Raw genomic sequence first — 16519 nt, forward strand, 5'->3', positions numbered from 1 at the left:
CACAAATTTTCGTGCACCGGGCCTCTAGTATATTATGATTACCACTGTGATGTTAGCCAACACCTCTATCAGGTCACATAATTATCACTTCTTTTTTTGTAGTGAGAACAATTAAAATATAGACTTTTAGCAACTTTGATGTTTAGAATACAGTGTTATTGACTATAATCGCTATGCTGTGCATTAGATCTCCAGAATTTATTTATCTGCTAGTTGCAAGCTGGTCCCCCTAACAACATCTTACAATTAGACACTTTTTAATTGATGAAAATAATCCATTAACATTTACTGTAATTTTTGTATATTTGGATTTATTTCTACAATCTTTTCTGTTTTCCATTTACCATCCTTTTGTTTACCCCCCCCCACCTTTTGTTTTCTTTGCTTAGATAATATTTTCATTATCTTTTTCTTAACTTCTGATTTAGAAGCCATAAAAGGTATTTCTATTCTTTCAGTAGTCATTGAAATTTTAAAAACCATTTATAACTATTCATTTCCTGATGAAGTCTAAGTGAATTTCATATTTCTCTCCTCCTCCAAACATAATGCATATTTTAGCAAGCTTTAACTGCCTATTGACATCCCCCATCATATTATTGTTCAAAGATTTAGGTTTGCTTCTTTTAGTTAAAAAATATATTTCTATTTAAATTGTTTTCTAATTTTTAACTTTTTAAGACTTCTCACCCAAGGATATGTTTTTATTGATTTGAGTGAAAGAAAGTGAGGGAGGGAGGGAGGAAGAGAGAGAGAGAAACATGGTTGCCTCCCATACACACCCCAACCAGGGATTGAAGCTACAACCTATGTGCCCTGTCCAGGAATCGAACCTGCAATCTTTTTGGTATACTGGAGGATGCTCCAACCAACTGAGCCACCCAGTTGGGGCTCTAATTTTTAGTTTTTATTTATTTATTTATTTATTTATTTATTTATTTATTTATTAAAGGGGAGAATGACGATTTTTATTTTTAAAAAATATTTTTATTGATTTTTTTACAGAGAGGAAGATAGAGAGTTAGAAACATTGATGAGAGAGAAATATTGATCAGCTGCCTCCTGCACACTCCCTACTGGGGATGTGCCTGCAACCAAGGTACATGCCCTTGACCAGAATCAAACCTGGGACCCTTGAGTCCGCAGGCTGACATTCTATCCACAGAGCCAACCCGGTTAGGGCTAATTTTTAATTTTTAAAGTAAAATTTTATTCTTTGTTTAATGGAAGTCTGTGGGTGGTCAAACACTTTCCTTTATATGGTTGAAAATATCCTTTGGGACCTAAAGTCTTTGTTAAAATGTTCTATGAAATTAATGTGGAGTGTATTCATGATATTATTGTTGACTTTTTCTTAGTATTCAATCTGTATATTTTGGAACTTTGGTGTGCAGGCATTTTTATTTGTTTGAGACTCCCTCCCCTGCTTAGTGCCTCTCTCTGACTCCCTGAAAACTAGATCTTAGAGTGACTTTTGGGAACTTCTTTCCTATGGAATTCAGCAGCTGTATCTGTAAGTGAACCAGCACATGGATGATTTGGTTCTAGGTTTCCCCACCCCCTTCTCCAAGCTCATAGTTTCTTGTAAATCTGTAGGTTAGGATGCACATCTATAGAGGTTATTCTGTGGCTGCCTAGTTTATAAAGAGTCAAAAGTAGCAAGGAAACTTCCGCTTCCTAGCTGTGACTCAGCTCACTCAGAGCACTGAGGCCTTCACCCATCAGCAGCGGTGGCTGCCTCTGCCTGCTTCAGAACAAGGCCCAGCAGATCCATACTTCGTCACTTTGTTTTCTGTTCCACTTCTTGATCAAGAGATGCTTAATCTAGCTGTATTTCTCTTTCTATATATTTTATCTCTTATTTGCTGTAAGTTTGGAGCAAAATCAGTCAAATTGTGAACCCCTTATACTCTCTGGAGAATAAGGAACTTAACTTTATGTCCATTAGCCTATGGTAAAATTGGTTTCCTCATAATTCATTTCATTGCAGTTCCAAGAACCTATCGATGACCTTAAGTACTTACTATAGTTTCCAGAACTGAAACTGATAGAGTGAGAATATAGTTTTATTGCCAGTTAGGTAAACAACATTAAAATCCTTTGAACTCTTTTATTTTATGGTCCTGAATTCAGCAAACTTTACTTCATGAGAGCTTTCCCTTCAAATTATTTGTAAATATATTTTTTTAAGTTGAATGATCACATTGAACTTTTATTTATGTATCTTTTATACTGCTACATCTAATCTATGATCAAGTTGGTCACTTTTCCCTGTCTACCACCTCTACAACTGGAGGAGAGAATAACAAGAAAGCTAGACAGGTGTGTGGGTGACAATGAAGGACTGCTCTGCCCTGGTCTCACACTTCAGGTGAATGAAATGCAGAAATTCCAAATGAATTTGATGACTTGATGTAGCTGCTTAGGGAGGCTACAGACCTATAGTATCCCACTCCAAGATTGCATGGGGAAGTATAGATGGCTGGCTGGACTCATGAGCCAAACAGAGCACCCCTAAACACCTCCATGAGTTTTGGAGCATAGCCAAATGATGTGTGTGTGTGTGTGCATGTGTGTGTGTGTATGTGTTTATATGGCCTAGGGTGAAATAAGTGGACACTGGGGGCTAATGGACCTGGTTGGGCAGAGGACTTATACTTGTGGTGAATATTGCAACCTCAACTGGCACTGATTATGCAGCTGGAGACCATGGAATCTTCATCAGATGTCAGATAGGGAAACATCTAAGCCAAAGACTAAGTGAGATTGTTTCTCTTGGGTGGATGCCAGAGAAAGACACAGGACACCTACCGATTAAACATCTCCCCCTCCCTCTAAGAAGCCTCAGTAAGACCAATCCATTCTGGGAAAAAGTAGGAAATTCTGAATTGACTCAGCTGAAATGATAAATTATTTTGTTTATAGGGAATGAGTACGGTAACATTTTTCTAGGTATCAGAAGGAATGGGCTCTTTAAAAATGATTTATGTGAAAACAAAATAATATTTCTTGGAAAAAATAATTTGTGGGCTATTGACTTACCATGCTCTCTCAGGTAAGGAAACAAAAAATTCATACATTTTACTCAGAGTCTCCCTGCCTAGTTCCATCCAGAGTTCCAATCTGCTCAATTTTTTCAGTCTATTTCAACACAGGGCAGTGTTTCTCAACTGGAGTAATTTTTCCCTCCAGGGGGCATTTGGTAATGTCTGGAGACATTTTTGGTTGTCGCACTAGGGCAGTGGTTGGCAAACTGCAGCTCGCGAGCCACATGCGGCTCTTTGGCCCCTTGAGTGTGGCTCTTCCACAAAATACCACCTGCGGGCGCGCACATACAGTGCAATTGAAACTTCGTGGCCCATGCACAGAAGTCGGTTTTCGGTCTGGGCGAGTCTATTTTGAGGAAGTACTGTTGATATTTGGCTCTGTTGACTAATGAGTTTGCCGACCAGTGCACCAGGGGATAAGGGGCAACTGGCATCTAGTGGGTAAACATCCTACAATGCACAGGACAGCTCCCACAACAACGAAGAATTCAATCCAAAATGTCAGCATATAACAGCAGACAAGACAGATGGCGACATGGGAGGGTAACTGGACTAGAACTACTGACAACTTTTCTTTTTCTTTCTTTCTTTCTTTTTTTTTTTTTTTTTTTTAGCAGAGACTAGATATATTCAATTCTGACCTTCAGAGCAGAGGAAGTGAAATTTATACCCTGAGATCTGAAGTGGAGGCCTCAAATGATGCTGCTCTATTCAGGGCCCGGAGGAATACAATCCACTTGCAGGTGCCTCAGGGCGAGGACCTTCTCTGATCCCTGAGGCTTGGATCCTACACTTTTTTAAAAAATACATTTTTATTGATTTCAGAGAGGGAGAGGGAAAGAAAAATAGAAACATCAATGATGAGAGAGAATCATTGATTGGCTGCCTCCTGCATGCCCCACACAGGGGACTGAGCCAAAACCCGGCATATGCCCTGACCAGAAATCATGAATTGAACTGTGACCTCCTGGTTCATAGGTTGATGCTCAACCACTGAGCCACACTGGCTGGGCTGAAAACACAGGCTTAAAATTCTGACTAAAGCTTGACTCCACTACTTCTAGGCTCTGTCACCACAGCAAGATTGCTAATTTCTCCACATTATGAATTCTCATCCATCAGTGCTAACACTAATATCTATGTCATAGAGGTGTTAGATTTAGTTTCGACTCCTGTGGTGTGTAAAATCGGTAAATTTCCTCGTAAGTTGGATGAAACTTTGCTCACCTGTACATTTCTCACACAAATTCTTATGTGAGAATCATGAAGACACTGGTTCCCCAACTTTTCCTGAATCTTTTTGCATTATGTTAATACCACATTACTTAGCGCTCACTTGTCATCTGCTATCTCCTGTTTTCTAATTGTTCTGACTTCCTGGGTCAGAGACTATATTGTGCTTCTTTAGTATCTCCCATAGAGATTAATCCATTTGAGTGTGTGTGTGTGTGTGTGTGTATGCATGTGCATAAACTCTGCAACTAGATAGCCTAGTTTTCAACCCTAGCTCCGTGACTTTCATATCAAAATATGGAGATAATAATGATAAATACTTCATAGCATTCATGTGGATTAAATAATTTAACATGTGTAAAATGCTTTGAAAAGTGTGTGGTATATTTTAAATGCTATATAAGTGCTAGGTATCATCATCATCATCATTTTGTGGTTCATGTTACATTCCAGATAATTACTAATTGATGGATCTATTGATATCTTTGAGGGTGAGACTGTGTCTTACTTACCTTTCCTTTGCCCACAGCCTTGACCTAGAAGCATATTCAGTTTCTAACATAGAAAGGGGCAGATGGGGCTGTGGAAGAGATTCTTGAGCTATTTCTCGGTGGTAGGCCAAACATAAAAAAAAGATGCCACCATTGCCTACTTTCTCTATTTGTGCTATAATTTTGCTTACAGCCTCTTTTACTCATAGTTTTAGCAATTGTTGTGCCAACATATAAACTTAAAAGGAGTCATCTTTGAAGAATATACTTAGGAACTAACTCTCCACCAAAAAAATTAAGCTACCTAGGAATAAACTTAACTAAAGAGGTAAAAGACCTCTACTCAGAAAACTACAGGACGTTGAAAAAAGATATAGAGGAAGACATAAACAGATGGAAGAACATACCATGTTCATGGATTGGTAGAATCAACATCATTAAAATGTCCATACTACCCAAAGCAATCTATAAATTCAACGCACTTCCCATTAAAATACCAACAGCATACTTCAGAGATCTAGAACGAACTCTCCAAAAATTCATCTGGAATAAAAAAAGACCCCGAATAGCTGCAGCAATCCTGAAAAAGAACAAAGTAGGTGGGATCTCAATACCAGATATCAAGATGTATTACAAAGCCACTGTTCTCAAAACTGCCTGGTACTGGCACAAGAATAGGCATATAGATCAATGGAATAGAATAGAGAGCCCAGAAATCGGCCCGAACCAATATGCTCAATTAATATTTGACAAAGGAGGCAAGAACATACAATGGAGCCAAGATAGTTTCTTCAATAAATGGTGTTGGGAAAATTGGACAGATATATGCAAGAAAATGAAACTAGACCACCAACTTACATCATACACAAAAATAAACTCAAAATGGATAAAGGACTTAAATGTACAACAGGAAACCATAAAAATTCTAGAAGAATCCAAAGGCAACAAAATCTCAGACATATGCCGAAGCAATTTCTTCACTGATACAACTCCTAGGGCACTTGAAACGAAAGAGAAAATGAACAAATGGGACTACATCAAAATAAAAAGCTTCTGCACAGCAAAAGAAACCATCAACAAAACAACGAGAAAACCCACTGTGTGGGAAAACATATTTGCCAATGACATATCTGATAAGGGCCTAATCTCCAAAATTTATAGGGAACTCATACAACTTAACAAAAGGAAGATAAACAATCCAATCAAAAAATGGGCAAAGGACCTAAATAGACACCTTTCAAAAGAGGACATTCAGAAAGCCAAGAGACATATGAAAACATGCTCAAAGTCACTAATCATCCGAGAGATGCAAATCAAAACAGCAATGAGGTACCATCTCACACCTGTCAGACTGGCTATCATCAACAAATCAACAAACGACAAGTGCTGGAGAGGATGTGGAGAAAAAGGAACACTTGTGCACTGCTGGTGGGAATGCAGACTGGTGCAGCCACTATGGAAGACAGTATCGAGTTTCCTCAAAAAACTGAAAATGGAACTCCCATTTGACCCTGTGATCCCACTTCTAGGAATATATCCCAAGAAACCAGAAACACCAATCAGAAAGGATATATGCACCCCTATGTTCATAGCAGCACAATTCACCATAGCTAAGATCTGGAAACAGCCTAAGTGCCCATCAGTAGATGAATGGATTAGAAAACTGTGGTACATCTACACGATGGAATACTATGCTGCTGTAAAAAGGAAGGAACTCTTACCATTTGCAACGTCATGGATGGAACTGGAGAGCATTATGCTACGTGAAACAAGCCAGTCAATGAAGGAAAAATACCACATGATCTCACTCATTCATGGATAATAGAGACCATTATAAACTTTTGAACAATAATAGATACAGAGGCAGAGCTGCCTCAAACAGATTGTCAAACTGCAGCGGGAAGGCAGGGGAGGGTGGGGGTGCAGGAGGTAGGGGGGTAAGAAATCAACCAAAGGACTTGTATGCATGCATATAAGCATAACCAATGGACATAAGACACCGGGGGATAGGGGAGGCTAGGGGAATGTCTAGGGCGGGGGGAAAAAATGGACACCACATATGTAATACCCTTTGTAATACTTTAAGCAATAAAAAAAAAAAAAAGCAACTAACTCTCCCCCTACCTTTCTCCCTACCTCCAGAGTCTGGTACAGGTAGTGTAACAAGTGTTTGTTGCAGTGAATTGGCTCATGCTTCCTGGGCAATTCCAGAGGTCATTTCAGCAGCCACTTCAGCAGCACAAGAATCAGCCACTTCATTAAAAACTAGAGCAGACCAGGTCCCTACACGCAGAAAGGTTTCAGAAAGGTTTCATGACTCATTTTATTAAAAACCAATCTATGACTATTTAGCGGCTTTTATATCATGAATGAAACATCAGAGGTTCTGAATTCGGAACTCTTAGGGAACCAGCCCACAGAGTTAAAAACAAAGGAAGAGGCTCCGTTTGTTTGGTCAAGGTTGCTAGACACTGCATTGCATGGAAATATGTAGCTCACACTTCTGATTCATCTCCAACAAAATTGGAACAGCAACCAGATTCAATTAAACCTAATAAATGTGTAATTAAATAACTGCTGGGGGCAGAAGCACTGGGCCAGGTGTCTGGGGGTATACAAAGGGGAATAAGATAGGGACCGTGCCCTCCAGGCACTAACAGATGGTGCAGGGAGAGATGGAGCTCTGATCCAGTGGGGATGGAATCAGGAAGCTTCGTCAGGAAGATAGCATGTGAGATGGATCTAGGAGGTTGAGCAATGCTTCAATCGGTGGAGATGGGAGAGGTAGCATCTGGCTCTAAGGAATCATGGTTGGAAGAGTTGCTAGGAAGGGGTTGTGTGAGAGGCGGAAGGGGCTCCACAGCACAGCCCAGCAGCCCATCTGGAATGAATGCTTGCATGGTAAGGTTAATAGCTTGCAGGGTGTGACTCCTCAGGAGATGGGTCAGGGTGGGGACAGTGGAAGAAGAGGGAGAAAAGAAGAGAGCACGAGGGGCAAGACAGTGGTAGAAGCCTCTAAAAATATCTAGTGCCTAATCCAAGCTGTGGTCCAGCCAAATCTGCTGCTGCTGTGTAGGATGGGAGAACTCACAAGAGCAGCACAGGTATATGGCCTTGAGCTGCACGAAAAATACAGAGGGCTGGGCCCAGGACCAAATTGTTATCTGGAAGGGTTGTAAAAGTTCAAGGAGACAACAAATTACTGAACACTTCAAAGGAAATGATGATGTGAGAATATTTCTTTGTGTGTTTTTGTTTGGTCTCTCAAGTATGTCATAGGTTGAAAAGAGCAAATTATATCTTTGGGGATGGGTAGACCACTCTCTTTATCTGAATATCTCAACTGTTCACCCCACAACATCCACCTTCTCATATACCTCCTCCTGCCAAGAATGAGAAGAATCTAAGGAACAGCACCCCATCTTAAATGTTGCCATGTGGGGAAAAGAGGCAGCCCTACACTCCCACTCTGCTGCCTGAGCAGCTTTCCAAATTGAGAGGGAAAGGAGAAAAGATGGCTCTTTCTTTTGGCCTCTGGCACAATCCCCCTCCCACCCCATCTCCCAGTTCAGGCTCAGAAGTCCTTGTTCCAAGGCTGTGTCTTGGTATGCGGAGTCCATCATAACTGGCAAAGCACCACAAGTAACAGTCCCCAGCAGTATATTACATGGTTTAAGTTGATAAAATGATCGGAGTCCATCATAACTGGCAAAGCACCACAAGTAACAGTCCCCAGCAGTATATTACATGGTTTAAGTTGATAAAATGATACTTGTATATGAAGGTGCTATTACTTTGCAGACAACTGCCCATGTGTAGCGGAATACAAGCCAGCAAACAGGCATGTCCGGCTTGGTAATGTCTCTGCTCATCTTTAAGCTGCATTGTTAAAAAAGACTGAAAAGTGTGGGAGCAGAGAGGAAGGCAAGACCGACCAGGAAGCTACAGTAATGCAGCATCCATAGACTTCAACTGATATAAAGACTTTATAAGTCCTGAATTTGGACGAGATTAAAAATGGCGGTGGAGTAAGTGGAACCTACACTGACACTTTCCCAGGACCAAACTGGAAATATTACTAAAATACACGAAAGCTCCCCTAAAAAACAGGCCAGCAAACGAACAGAAAGCCTAGCCTGTGACTTGTATTCCGTCTCTACTATTGGTTCTGCGTCAACAGCTTCCAGACGGTTGACATTGAAGTTCTTCTGCTTTGCTTCAGAGAATGCCGGGACCTTTGCTCAGAGGAAGCCACAGTGCCTCTCCCTGCTCAGTCCCCACCATGGGCTGTGCAGCTGGGGTGCTGACTGCAGGAAGTCCTTGCTGGTACCTTGGGCCTTGGAGTCACAACCCCATGAACCCTTCAGCATGCCCGCCCTCCCTCCCTCCCTCCCTCCCTCCCTCCCTCCCTCCCTCCCTCGCTTTTTCCTTCCTTCCTTCCTTCGGTCTTCCTCTACTTTATTTTTCTCTTTTCCACCTCCTCCTTCAAATATGCAAATACTCACTTCTCTCTCCCTCCCAGCCCCTTCAGTTCTTTATCATTCGTCTTCCTGCTCAACAGCATCTCCTGTTCAATGAGATACATCAGAGTCTTTACAGAGCAGTAATCCCTCCGACTCTTGGTACCACACATACAAGAAACCCATCCTTGAGCAGGCGGGAGAATTACCAGTCATAAATATAATACGAAGATGAATAGAGAGGTCGTCTTTCATATTCAAGGAACCTCTGAGCACTCTAAGCTTGAAATAGTGGTCAATGACTTTCCAATGGCTTCCATCCAAGCCTTCCACAGTACGGCCCCCACTTGCCTTTTAACCCTGTTGCCCTCTGCTGGCTCAACTGGAGCCTCTACTTCTCGCCCATTGTAAATGCAATGTATGCATTTCAGACTCAGTGCCCTTTTCAGTGCTCTGTTCTGTTCCTTTCTGCCCAGATGATTTCTTCTTTCTTCCCTGCCAAGCCAAATGGTTCTCATCTATCAAGTACCAGACCTACAACTCACTCCTCCCACAAAGCCTTCTTTGACTGCTCTGTCCCACTGGGTGCCTTCCTCTCGGGCTTCGATGGTTTAGGATTAAAGCACTCTTTTCAGGTTGTTCTGTGCAGCAGAAATGCTGCCAAGAGTTTCCCAACTCTTCCTTAAGGACCAGCATTGACTGAGATTGCTAGGCTGGTCTCTCCCTCACTCCTGATCACACCCCCACGGGCTGCTACTGGTGGGAAGGGAGGCTGACTCTGTTGCCAGGTCGTCAAAATGGATCGCAGCATGCAGGGAGCTGGTTATTTCTTTTAATCTTAAAAGACTGGCTTATACATGTAGAATTGTTTTGGAAAAGACATAGCAAAAGGCAAAGCAAACAATAAAAACAGTTACTGGATAGTAGCTAAGTGGTTTTTTTAAGAAATAAAATGTAAGTAACTTTTACTCTAAAATAGAAGTATTCAAAAAGTTATTCATAAAATGGCTTCTTTTCCTATGGATGTTCCTGGCAAATGGATAAAGGTGATCAAGGATAAATCAACACTTTATAGTAAGAATAAGGGTGAAATGATAAGGTCACCCCCAAAAGTAAAATGTTAAAACATGTTTTCCCTGAGATGTAAGAGCATCAGAAGTGCCACCTTTGTCAGAACCTTCTCGGTCACACCCGAGCTCTCTAGTAGGGACCCCAATATCCAAGGCAGACATGCTTATCCTCACTACAGACTCTGAGATCAGAGCTGCTGCCTTCAAATTGAATAAAGAAAAATCGTTTCCTTACCAACCCATTATGTCTATCACTCATGAGTTCATCTAATATATTTATATTCACACAACTTCAGTCCAAATTATTTCTCCAAATTTGCAACTTAATTTAAATAATGCAATCAAATGAGAATCTGATTTGATTGGATACACATGTGAATAAAGATTTGAAGTGAAGTGTGAAAAGTTCATATTCATACATGTGCCACAGTCTTAAACATGTTTTAAAAATCTTACACAGTTTATAAAGTTTTATACATCTCTGAGTAGTATACTATATGAAGGGGACTCCAATGGTAGGGTAACAAAAATTTGGTATAAAAATGAAGACAGGAATTTCTATTTTAAATGATAAAAGAGCAGCCAGAACCCAATAACTAGTCATTCGACATTTGATATAATCTCTAGAATGCAGAAACAGATTAGGATCTTCATTGCACTCACTATGACTAAGGCGGTAACAGTGCAAAATAAGGTTTGGTTAAGCTGCACTCAACAATCTAGGTCACAGAGAATGAAAAAAGAAAGCCAACTCATCAAAGAAAGAATAAAGCTTGATTAAATCAGTTACAACTTTCTTTTCCTTAAAGAGCTCTAAAAAGGGCAGTTTCCGATCACATTATCATTAACTACATTTTTGTTGCTTTTATAAGACAAAGGAAGGACACAAGGATCAAGTAACAATAGGACTGGAAGGAACATTTACTAGTATGTTAGACATTAAAATTTCAATTTAAAATCTCAACATACTTGAAAGTATTGTTCTAAAACTGTTGAAAATAAATGCTCTTATAACTTTTAATGTTTTATTTACTGATTTGAGAGAGAGAGGGAGCAAGAGAGAGAAACATTGATTTGTTGTTTCACTTTTTATGCATTCATTGGTTGATTTTTAAAATATATATATTTTTATTGATTTCAGAGAAGAAGGGAGAGGGAGAGAGAGATAGAAACATCAACGATAAGAAAGAATCATTGATAGGCTGCCTCCTGCATGTCCCCTATTGAGGATGAAGCCTGCAACCCAGGCATGTGACTTGATCGGGAATCAAACCCATGACTTTCTGGTTCATAAGTTGATGTTCAACCGCTGAGTCACGCAGGCCAGGCTATTGGTTGATACTTGTACCAGGTATGTGCCCTGACTGGGGATTGAACCCACAACCTTGGTGTATCGGGATAATGCTCTGACCAGCTGAGCTACCCAGCCAGGGCAAATGCTGTTACATTTTATTTATAATTAATCTTCTCTGTTTTGTGATTCTCAAAGATTCTCTCCACCCCTTGCTTTCTACCAGACAATAAATAACTAGTAAGATGAGATGGCTTAGCTGTCTCTTAATATATTTTTAGGAGAAGGAAAGGTTTAAAAAGGTAAGAGCCATGAGGTTTGACTAGTGCCATAACTGGGGGCTTTGATCCTTATCAGCAGGTACTGATTATAGGTACAAATGTAATTCTGATAATGTCTCCATCATATGAGAAGGACCTCAGCTACGAATGTGCAAATGCCAGGAAGCAAAGGCTACACTGTTGGACAAAGCCAGAGACAGGGGTGGCCTGATAGTTCTCCACCAGGACTGTGGTACTTACGAGGCAGTGAGGTAACCCTCCAAAAAGCCGGCTACAAACATGACGACCTCGTTGCTCAGGGACTGAGAACCATACCCTGCTCTGATCTCTAGGATGCCCCAGCCTGTGGTGTTCACAGAGTTATTATAAAAGCCATAGGCATCTCCATTCTTGTCCAGTATGTCTCTGATCTCCACTGTCTTTTCAGTAGGCATCCAGTACGCAGTTGCATAGTCAACTCCTTGAAAAAACAGAAAAGGGAATAATGATAGGATGCCATTCAACTGACTTACTGATGCATTATTTTTTCTATGTAACCGACAATTCCAACACATTTGCTTTCTAAAGAATTCCATTCCATCAAAATTGGGAAATCTGCCATTATAGCTTGTCTTCCTTGCAAATGGGAGAAAAAACCAGAGCCTTGATCAAGGGGGATGAGCCCATAGCACAGTGGTTCTCAACCTTCTGGCCCTTTAAATACAGTTCCTCATGTTGTGACCCAACCATAAAATTATTTTCGTTGCTACTCCATAACTGTAATGTTGCTATTGTTAGGAATTGTATTGTAAATATCTGATAGGCAGGATGGTCTTAGGCAACCCCTGTGAAAGGGTTGTTCGACCGCCAAAGGGGTAGCGACCCACAGGTTGAGAACCGCTGCCATAGCAGAAAGTATAAGCTAAAGGTAGGGGCATGGTTTGAACATCATAGAGGTGTGTCTAAGAGCTCCATCCTTAGAGATGGGATTCTGGTCAATGCCAGAGCTGGAACCCTTGCCCACCTCTTCATTGGGCCAAGGATAGGGGTCATGTCTGCTCAGCAAGGCCTTCCAATTCCCCTCTGCAGTAAATTAACGTGTTCCACTGTCTCAGATCAAAGCACACCAACCACAGAAGCTCTCTGTAGAGATCCTGTGAGCAGCTCTGGCTACTGCTAGAATCTCTCCCTGTATAAAACTATTACAATTTTTATAGAGCATTCTGTATTGGGAGCTCTGCTAGGTGCTGGTGAAAGAGTTATGACAATGACAGGCTCACTTCCAGGTCCCATCCACTTCACTTCCTCATTTTCTTCACTTGGGCCTGTGGCAGGCTGGCACCCACCCCAACCATGCCACTGGCTGGGTCACAAATGAAATCCTTGACTCGCAACATCACACAAATGCCTGAAAGTGTTTGACCCTGGTGACCACTCATTCTTAAAACTCCTCCCATGCATCTGGGACAACACTCTCTTCTGAATCTCCTCCTCTTTTGACTGTCTTGTAGACCTAACAGCACCCTTGATAACACAGTCTGGATGATTCTATAAGCATTAGGAAATTACATTATTCGAAATGAAACTCATATTCTCTCCCAACCCATCCTCCATCTTCTGCTGTCTCTGTGATTTCTCAGCCTGAAACCCCAGTCCATGCAGGCTTCTCTCTCTCTCTCTCTCTCTCTCTCTCTCTCTCTCTCTCTCTCTCTCTCTCCTCTCCCCTCATGTTTAATTAAAACCTCCTAAACATCTCACCTTCCATTCTCCAGCTCTACATTTCTGTGCTACTTTAGATATCACAACTAGCCTTAACTTCTCCTCTGCCAGAGTGACCTTTCCTAAACACAAGATCGATCTGTTTACTTGACTACCCAAAATCTTCAATGGCTTTTATTTCCTAGAAATAAAATTCTTCAGCTCATATTATCTGCCTTCATGGTCTGGATTCTGCCTACCTATCCAGCTTCATCCACCACCCCAGGCATTTTGTGATCTGGAAACCATTACATACAACGCTCCAACCTGCCAGGAGCTGTTCCAACACCTGTGACTTTGCATATGCTGTTTCCTTTGCCTGAGAGTTTCTGTCTTGTTAACCACCCAGCAATCTCAAAATTGCAACTTAAGACTCAGAAAACAGCACCCACTCTAAAGGGGCTGACTTGCTCTACAAGCTCAATGTACCTTGTGTATACAGCTTAGGTCTTATCCCTTTGTACTGTAGCTTACATGTCTGCCCCTGCTCCCAGCCTATGAACTCCTGAGGCCCAAAACTGTTTCCTCAGCATTAGGAATAGTGCTTGGCCCATAGCAGATACTCAATAAATATTTGTGAAAGGAAGAGAGACTTAGGTAGAGAGAGAGAAAAAACATACAGAAAAAAGAAATGGTATATAATGCATTAATTTCTCTGCCTAAGAAGCCACTGCATAGCTGCTCAGGTTAAAGACAAACTTTATATTCAGGCCATCAGAGAGATGGGAGGAGGTCAGAATGTCTCAGGTTGTAGGTTGAGAATCAGTGGATGAATGTTGTATGATTCATTGAGAAAGGGAGCAGATGGGCAAAAGGACTAGGAAGAAATATAGGTATAGTTTTGGACATACTAAGTTTTTAGTGGTTAAGATACTTGAAATTCTAGCTCAGATTTTATATATATGTAATGTTATCTGTTGTCAACATTCAAAACTGACTCAACATTTTGCTTTTTGCTGTAACGTTATCTATCTAATAAGCACTGAAAGTACAATCTTAATCCTAGAGCATCATGACCACAATGGTGGACTTCCTTTAAAAATGGTTAAGGGGAGGTAATGACATTGACTATCAGAGGTAGGTGCAGACTACTTTGTCAACAGACTCCCAGTGCCAAACAAATAGTCTAATCCTATATAATAAAAGCCTAATATGCTAAGTGTCCAGTCAACCAGTCAGCCGTTCAACCAATCAAAGCGTAAATATGCTAATATGCTAAGGCTGCTCAACCACTCACTATGACATCACTGATCACCATGAGGCAGATGCTCTGACTGGTAGGTTAGCTTGCTGCTGGGGTCTGGCTGATTGGGACTGAACAAGATGGACAGGACATGCCCTGGAGCTCTCCTGCGGTCCCTCCCCAGCTAGCTGGCCTACTTCCCACTTCCCTCCCCAGCCCTGATCATGCACTGGTGGAGTCCCTCGGCCTGGCCTGCACTCTCTCGCAATCCAGGTCCCCTCGGAGGATGTTGGAGGGCTGGTTTTTACCCAATCCTGCAGACCAGGTTGAGGGACCCCACTGGTGCACAAATTCATGCACCAGGCCTCTAGTTGTTAATAAAGCCATAAATTGGCCATAACTTGACAATTGTGGGCAATATCCATAGAAACTTCCCGTCTCCTCCCAAGTGCAATAAATAAATATGCTTTCCAAATTGATTTTGGGCCCCAAAGGCCATAGCCTCAGCCCTTCCTCAGCCTTTCTCACACATTCTCTTGCACCTCACCTCCAGTGAGTCTGGTAGGGAAATGAGAAAGCATGGCTGACTAAATAAAAAGCAGCCACAATTTGAGGCAGCAGGGGTGTGGTCATAAACAGGAACTGTAAAAAAAGGAAGGTAAGATGTGTCAGTTTCTTCTCTTTCAGCTCTGCCCACATAGGATGGTTTTAGCTTTATTCCCTTCTCCAAAATGTTGGCATTTTTCATCCAGCACCCTGGCCTTCCTTTCCTTTCACCTTCCATTCTAGCGGCTCTTTTTGTTATACACTTGGCTTGCTTTCAATTGAAGCACTTAAGGGCCATGGTTTCATTGTTACTGGTACTACCTAATTTCCTATTTCCTGACCACAAGTAATAAACTTCTGCAAATCTGTGGGGGGGGGGGGGGGGTTGACACTAGTGTGTCCCCATGCATGAAAAAACCCTTACCCAGTCCTCATGAGAATTCAACGATAAAAATTTACTGCCAACAAGCTGACCAATTTAGCAGATGCTTTGAGAACTAAGCCAAAATCTGAGTTTCTTGACTCACCCCTAATTAATGTCCTCCATTCCTCAATGTTTTCTCCATGTATCATCTTTCTGGTTTTTCGAGTACCATGCTAATATTTTTTTAATTTTCTTAAATCCTTTATTAACTTTTAAGCCATTATAGTTATTTACTTATTATTATTATTATTAAAATATATTTGTATTGATTTCAGAGAGGAAGGGAGAGGGAGACAGAGAAACATCAATGATGAGAAAGAATCATTGATTGGCTGCCTCCTGTATGCCCCCAACTGGGGATTGAGCCCACAACCTGGGCATATGCCCTTGACTGGAATGGAATCTGGGACCCTTCAGTCCACAGGCTGAAGCTCTATCCACTGAGCCTAACCAGTTAGGGCTAAATCTTGATTTCTAATTGTGAATTAGAATTTTGGTATCCTAGGTTTGCAAATGCTGATTTGCATAACTTGATACTACCTTACATTGGTATTGTGATTGCACTTGCAAGGATGACAAATTTCAGAGCAAGCTGTGCCTTTCTTTTTTTAAAAAAATACATTTTATTGATATTTTACAGAGAGGAAGGGAGAGGGATAGAGTTAGAAACATCGATGAGAGAGAAACATTGATCAGCTGCCTCCTGCGCACCCACTACTGGGGATGTGCCTGCAACCAAGGTACATGCCCTTGACT

General features: G+C 41.3%; 1 protein-coding gene across 5 annotated transcripts in view; it reads right to left on the reverse strand.

Moving 5' to 3' along the window:
* The window catches only part of PLBD1 (phospholipase B domain containing 1), a 52860-nt gene that overhangs the window by 31307 nt on the left and 5034 nt on the right, over positions 1 to 16519 (reverse strand). For 4 of the 5 annotated variants that reach the window (XR_009451169.1, XM_059682264.1, XM_059682266.1 and 1 more), the window contains exon 2: positions 12114 to 12333. Coding sequence is in view for 4 of the 5 variants with exons in the window: in XM_059682264.1 (XP_059538247.1) it covers positions 12114 to 12333 (220 nt within the window). In the remaining variant the exon portion in view is untranslated. Of the gene's footprint in view, positions 1 to 12113; positions 12334 to 15340; positions 15390 to 16519 lie in introns of those variants that run through there. The other variant, XM_059682265.1, reaches the window with a different exon arrangement.

This window comes from Myotis daubentonii, chromosome 2 (assembly GCF_963259705.1).
Source record: "Myotis daubentonii chromosome 2, mMyoDau2.1, whole genome shotgun sequence".
Taxonomy (NCBI): domain Eukaryota; kingdom Metazoa; phylum Chordata; class Mammalia; order Chiroptera; family Vespertilionidae; genus Myotis; species Myotis daubentonii.